Source organism: Octodon degus, unplaced genomic scaffold (genome assembly GCF_000260255.1).
Source record: "Octodon degus isolate 3935 unplaced genomic scaffold, OctDeg1.0 scaffold00076, whole genome shotgun sequence".
Lineage (NCBI taxonomy): Eukaryota > Metazoa > Chordata > Mammalia > Rodentia > Octodontidae > Octodon > Octodon degus.
Window position 1 is genome coordinate 7,121,636 of NW_004524652.1, and position 7,097 is coordinate 7,128,732.

General features: G+C 52.2%; 1 protein-coding gene across 1 annotated transcript in view; it reads right to left on the bottom strand.

Annotated features, from left to right (window-relative positions):
• The window catches only part of Wdr66 (WD repeat domain 66), a 55,540-nt gene that overhangs the window by 34,637 nt on the left and 13,806 nt on the right, over window positions 1-7,097 (bottom strand). The window contains exons 3-6 of the mRNA XM_023720672.1: window positions 5,178-5,318; window positions 4,688-4,797; window positions 757-868; window positions 558-638 (exon numbers count right to left, since the gene is read on the bottom strand). Of these exons, the coding sequence (XP_023576440.1) occupies window positions 558-638; window positions 757-868; window positions 4,688-4,797; window positions 5,178-5,318 (444 nt within the window). The remainder of the gene's footprint in view (window positions 1-557; window positions 639-756; window positions 869-4,687; window positions 4,798-5,177; window positions 5,319-7,097) is intronic.

Genomic DNA, 7,097 nt, shown 5'->3' on the forward strand with positions numbered 1-7,097 from the left:
AAAATAAAGCCATATTAATACGATGAGCTGTAAAAGGCTCGTCAATAACTTCTGAGGATAACCCACTAATATTATAGACTGCTAGACAGAGTTGGATTGTTTAGCTGAATTCAAACACCTATAGTATTTAGATGCAATAGAATATCCACCTCTGACAGGACTAAACAAAAAAAAAAAAGAGGTACAAAGGAAAGACCATTTTGTATTTGTATATACAAAATAGGACAGATATACAGCTACTTTCACTTAATTCAATGAGAAGAAAGATGTGTACTAACAGTGTTTGGACAGGATATCCTGTCTGCTTCTTGTACTATGGATGACCACTAAGAAGATGACAATGTGCAAAGTATTGATTATTGAAATTGTTCTATTAATCAACTTTGAAACTGTCTCATTCATATTTGTTTCTCAATAAAATAAAAAATAATAATAAATAAAAATTATGGCATCAGTTAGGCAGCAAAGAAAGACAACATAGAGACGAAAAAGAAAGCTCCGGGCACCGCTGGCCCGGGAACTCGAGGCACCCTTCCCGGGGGAGGGGACGGGCTCACCTGGGATCCGTACTCTCTGGGGAGCCGCAGGGTGCACGCGGGCGTCTCTACCGCCAGAGTCCACCTCCAGATGCTGACTTCCTGCGGAGAGCAGGGCCAGGGCCTGAGGACCCCTGCGCCCGGAAGCCTGGGGCCTCGAGCATGTGCAGAGGAGACCCCAAGCCCTAAGCGGACATGCCCGGAGGCGCTAGCCCTGTACCTGGACTTCGGCGTCGGAGACGGTGGCCAGGTACTTGGCATCTCGGCTGATGGCGATGGCCCTGATGCCGTTGCCTTGCGGGCAGCTGTCAAATATGGTGTGCACGGGGATGCTGCAAGACAGGGCAAGAGACCCGCTCGTGGTGCCCCAGGCCCCCCACACTGGAGGTTCGGGGTCTGTGTTGAGGGTGACGAGAGGTTGGCAACAGCTGGGGCGCGGGTGGGGGGTGCGCTGCCCGACATCGCGAGTGTCCCCGCTGCCAAGCCACCGCACTCCTGCAAGCACCCGGCTGAGTCCCTGAGGCTGCGGACGATCTCTGTCAGCCGCTCGCAGCCGGGAGAGGCTGCCGGTCCTGCCTTCTCGCTTACGCGACGCCAGTGCAGGAGAGCCAAGGATGCAAATATGGGAACCAGTGCCCAGACTGGAGAATCCGATCGGCAAGGGCGGCCTTCACACGCGGGCCGGTGCGCCCGGGCCCGGGCACCGCCCAGAGGGACAGGGCTCGCGCTCGCCAAGACAGGTGCAGATACACGGGAGAGAAGGGCAGCGAAAACCAAATAGCACAAACAGCTGTTTAAAAAAATGATTTTTTTTAAAATACTGCGCTATAGCCATATAACCAACAACTATGCTCGCTGCCTTCGAAAAAGAATGAGATAGCCAGGCATGGTGGTGGATGCCTGTGATCCCAGCACTTGGGAGGCTGAGGCAGGAGGATCACCTCAAAGTGAAGGCCAGTCTGGGCTACCTAGTGAAGTCCTGTCTCAAAAAACCAAACAAACAAGCAAGCAAACATCTCAAACAAAATCAAATAAAAATGCACTTGACAGCAGCCCTCAAATTGTCAGGAATATACAATTGGAGTTCTTAGTGGGAAAATGGACCTTTTCCCTGGAAGTATTTAAAATAGAGACCAGGCAATCAGTCAGGTCTGTACTCAAGTATTTACGAAAAGAAAATTGGTTTATTTTGAAGGAACCCATAATGCTGAAGAGAATCTGACATATCAGCGCTTCCAACAGACTCGATTTGTGATTTTAATTTAAAATAGGTCATTGATTTACACTTGCAATTTTAAATTGAAATCGTACAAGGTTTATAAACAATATTAGAGCAATTAGGAGAACTTGAGATTTACCGTATTTATGTCTAAATGTATTAGATTTAGAAGAATTACTTAAGACATGATGAAGGATTTGTTCATTACAGCACCAAAGCACTCAAACAGAAACCAGAATATATTACATTTCTAAATGCTGTTTAAGATGTTTAAAAAGAATTAAGGACCAAGTGTATGAGGCCAAACATTCATCAAAACCTCCTCATTGGTGACTGCAAAAATATGCTGTTTGCAGGTAGAACAGGACTTTTAAGTTGAACTAAAAGATCAAGGACATGCTGGCCCCGCCCCCCAGGTACACCGAGCAGCAAAGGCGTCCAGGCGTGGTGGCACACGCCTGTAATCACTGCAGTAGGGACTCAGTTTGGGGGGATGACAGTACAACTTGGGAGGCTGAGGCAGGAGGATCACTGCAAGTTTGAGGCCAGCCTGGGTTACAAAGTGAGCTCAAGGCCAGCCTGAACTGCATAGCAAGACCATGTCTCAAAAAAGACAAGATAAAATAAAATATTTAAAAAGGGCTAGGGAATATGACTAGGACGGAAGCCCAGGGTCAACGCCCAGTCTCAGTCACCATCTCCGCACAGGGCTGGCACGGCAGGCCGGGATCAAACCTCCGAGCCCTGCATCCGCATAAGCAGGCGCTTTAATCCACTGAGCTATCTGGCCAGCCCTGTGTGGTAAGATTTAAATGTGTATTTTACCCCAGTGAGAAGAAGGCTGGGCCTGAGCAGGCCTGCAGGAGGGAGCCTCGCTTGGCCAGCGTGGCACACAAGGGCAGGGAGGCCGTGGGACGGTGCTGAGGCCTCTGGGAGGCACAGGCAGCAGGACTTGGGGGCATCAGCACGGGAGACACTCCAGGGATACCCCAGCAGGATGTCCCCTGTCACCTCCTCTCAGGAAGAGGAGGCGCTGCCTGCACTGAGGCGACCCCTGTTTCTGGAGCTGTTCACTGCCACCCACGGACATTGCAGGAGAGAAGGCAGAAACCCACCTGGGAGCGGCTGCCACCAGCAGGGCACCCGTGCCACTGACCCCTGCCATGCATTTACATGTGTATGTGGGTGGGTGGGTGGTTGATGTCCCCCAAATCCATGTCTCCCCAGAACCTCATCACACAGCCTTATTTGGAAAGAGTCTTAGCCATCTACACGCATGTAATCCCAGCACTTTGGGAGGCTGAGGCAGGAGAATCACACTTTAAACCCAGACCAGGCAACTTAGTGAAACCCTGTCTCAAAATTTAAAAAAAAAAAAAAAAAAAAAAAAAAAAAAAAAAAAGGCTGGAAGCAGCATAGTTCAGTGCAAAGACCCTGGGTTTGACCCCCAGTACCACAAAAAATGGTGGGAGGATCTGTACAGACATTAAAATGAGGTCCTACTGGATGAAGATGGCCTGAACCCAATGACCGGTATCCTAAATAAGGGGAGATAGAGACATGGGGTCTCCTACTATGAAAAATGGAGATAAAATTGGATGGACATGGCTGGGTATGACGGCACATGACTGCGGTCCCAGCACTCAGGGAGGCTGAGGCAGGAAGGTTGTGAATTGCCTCAAACTTGAGTAATTCAGTGAGACCCAGTTACAATATTAAATAAATAAGCAGATGACAAGGTGGGGCTGTAGCCCAGCACACAGCATCCCAGAGCGCCATCCCCAGTATCTTAAAGGAAAAGAATTAGAGGGTCGCATCCACAGGCAAAAGCACTCCGAGGGCTGCCGGCTAGCAACAGCGGGAGGCAGACCCAGGATGAAAGCGGGGACCCCAGAGCCTGCACACTGTTGTTCTTCCAGGCCACCCGGAGCCCCTGGGTCCCTTCCACTCCTCCCACCCAGACCAATCACAGAAAGCCACACCCTGGTCCCAGCCAAGGCAGCCCCCCATCTTCCCCTCACTCATGTGGCTATTATCATTTATGTTTGAGCAGGATCTCATTATGAGGTTTGAGCTGGCCTTGTGCTCACTTTTGCAGCCCCCAAGCTGGTCTCAGAACTCACAGCAATCCTCCTGTCTCAACCTTCTGAGTGCTGGGATTACAGGCTTGTGCCACCATGCCCTGGGGTCTGTCCCTTGGCCAGCATGGCATGAAGGGCTGGGGATCAAACTCGGGACCTTGTACTTGCCAGGTAGGTTCTGATGCCTCTGAGCTAGCTCCCCAGCCCCATATTTTTTATTCTTTTGAGACAGGGTCTCACTATGTAGCCCAGGCTAGCCTGGAACTCACGGTGGTTCTCCTGCCTCGGCCTCCAGAGTGCTGGGGTTATAGGCCACATCCCTGCTGGCCTCAGGTAGCCCAGGGTTTCTTTCTCAAATTCCTTATTGACTGTTTTTGTTACAAAACAAAACCATCATAGGAAGTTCTGAGGCCATGGAAGTTTCCAGGCTTCCTCTCATTTCCCGAGCTTCCTGCGCAGCGCTGGCCCCCACAGATGCACACACGTGAGCAGAGAGCGGCCGGGAACACCGAGCTCCCTGACGGAAGGAAAGGCAGGAGGAACCACCACCCCGATTCCCAGAGCCTGAGGGAGGAGCCAGCAGCTGGAAGCAGGCACGCTCCGCGCTGTGGAGGGGACACAGGCAGCCCCATGACAGCTTCCCAAAAGTGGCAGCCTGGCCAGCCGCCAGATCTGCCTCATCCAAAGCGGTGGGCTCAGTGCTAGGTGGGCTTCATGCTTTGAGTTGGTGCGAGTCGGGTTCCCGTGAGCCAGTGGCCGCCTCCCTATCGCATGCCCCAGCAGCCTGGCTCTGTCCTGGTTCATCCGGGGTCAGCCGCAGTGCCACGGATACTGGCAGCGCCCCAGCCTACCCTGTGAAGGAGTCCCACAGGATTATCAGGCAGCCGGGCCCCTTGTCTGCAGTGGCAATCCATCGCCGGTCTTCACTGACGCAGAGGCAGGAGATGACATTAGGGTGGCCCTGCAGAGATGAAGAGGGAAAGTTAGCTGCACTCAGGGAGGCTGAGGCAGGAGGATCACAATACTGCTAGCAAGACTATTTCTCAAAACACAGGACATGGCTTGGTATGAAGGCCCTGGCTTCAAGCCCCTCACTGCAAAGAAAAACAAAGAACCTGACAAGGAGCAGCTCCTGGCTGAGCCGTGCCAAGGGGGCGCCACCCACTGATGCCCTGTTGCCTTTCTAGACATCAGGAATGTGAACCCGAGGTGGCACCTGGGGCCTGGAGCCTGGGCAATGCTGAGACCCCTGGGCTAAAGCTGAGTGGAGCCTGTGGTTGGTTCTAAGGCGGGATTTGCTGCCAGGTCTGGAAGTGGGAGGGCAAGGGAGTCCCCGCCTACCTGCAGGTGGTACTGCGTGTTCCGGGCCACGTTGTAGATGACGGCCATGTGGCCGCACGCGTACAGTAGGACTTTCTGGTTCCTCTCCCGGATGTAGAAGACAGGAAGGGAGCTGTTCCACCCGAACGACCAGTTCAGGGCCTGGAAGACAGGGGCGACTAGCAAGATGCTGGGGTGCTGAGCCCCAGCTTGAGAGGATGTCACCATTAAGGTCTTTGAGATAGCGCCTAATGTGGGCCAGGAGGGGTGCACACCTGTAGTCATGGCTACTTGGAGGCTGAAGCAGGAGGGTTGCCTGAAGCCAGACATTCAGATCCCATCTCAGAGAAAGGGGGGAGACAGAAGAAGAGGAACAGAAGGAGGACGAAAGTGGCAGGGAGGGAGGGGATAGACAGGAAGTGGGATCAGATTGGGAGGGATGCTTAAAAGGAGACACTAGCAGGGCATGGAGTGGAAAGCGGGCGGCGGGTGTCTTGGGGCAGGTGAAACTGGTCAGGAATGTGACAGGTTCCAGCCAGAGTACAAACTGCGAAATTCTCACAGCCCTGATTCAACATGGCTGAATCTCCAAAACAAGAGCTCACTTCCTCCTTCACCCCCACCCTAGTCCTGGATACACTTCCCACACACACAAGGGAGCCCCTGATCAGCTCCTTACGTGTCACTGAACCTGCCTCTCAAACTCCGCCTCTAGCGAACGTCCATAAAACCTCAGCCTTCCTTTGTGTCAGGTCAGAGTGATGGGTTCTGGCCCGAGTATAAAGTGCTAAACCATCATGGTGGTCATCTAATATGGCTGAAGCCCTTAAAACAAAAGCCCATCTTCCCAAGACCACCTCCCCCTTCTTCTCCAACTCAGTCCAGAGTACAAGTTCCTTTCACCCTTCCCGCTGCCTCAGGGAAGACCCCCCACTCAGCTCCCTCAGGTATATCTAAACATGCCCTTCAAACTCCACCCATGGAAAATGGCCATAAAAGCCTCAGCCTCCCTTTGTTCCAATCAAGAGAATTCCTTATTTTCCCCCAAATCTCTCCACGTCCTCCAAGATGATAAAGCCCCCTTCCCTTTCTCCTTCTGCCTGTTTCTCTGCTGTGCCGGGCACCTGCAGAAACCTGTCACAGAGCGCCCCCCTCCTCCCCCCATCAATCCCCTCTGTGTCCTCAATGGCAGTAGAGGCCTTGCCCTCCCATTCTTTTACTCCTGCTTCTCTGCTGCACGGCTAAAAAACCTAACATTTTGGTGCTGTGACTCGGAGAGGTGAGCCGTGTAGTAGGGGCGGTGGGGGCTCCCTCCCCTGGCTTAGGGGCTCCCTCACCAACGAGCCGCTCCTGCCCTTCCTGCCATCTGCCGTTGCTGGCTGGCACCCTACACCAGCCAGCCTCAGCTCATTCGTGAGCCATTTCTCAGTTTTGTGGTTTCCTGTCTATTTTAGAAAAAGCTTTCCTCACATTCCTTGGGTAGGGCTTTTGCCCTCTCACCCCAAGGAGGACAGTTACTTTCTTATCTTTGGGGACCTCCTCCCTGATTTCCAGTGATGACTGAGAAAGCAGGTTTGGGATTTCTCTCATACTTCATAGTCTTGGGAATAGGTGACAATCTCCCGTAGGGTGTAAAGCTCTGGGCTTACCTCAAATTCAGTCACTATGGAAAATATTCATTGCCGACCCCCAAAAGACACACCACTGGGATGCCTCCTTTGGAATCTTGGCTCCCTTGCCCTCTGGGAGGTCATAAGACCTAAAAAGTTAACCTGCCAAATGACATGGCCACAGCATAAACCCAACAATGGCAGCCAGTGGCCTGAGGGGAAAACTTTGACCCCTTAAAACTTGTTATAACAGTTCAATGGCAAATGGCCAGAAATCCCTTTTAAAAAGCCTTTATTGGGGCTGCAGAGATAGCTCAGAGGCATAAGCACC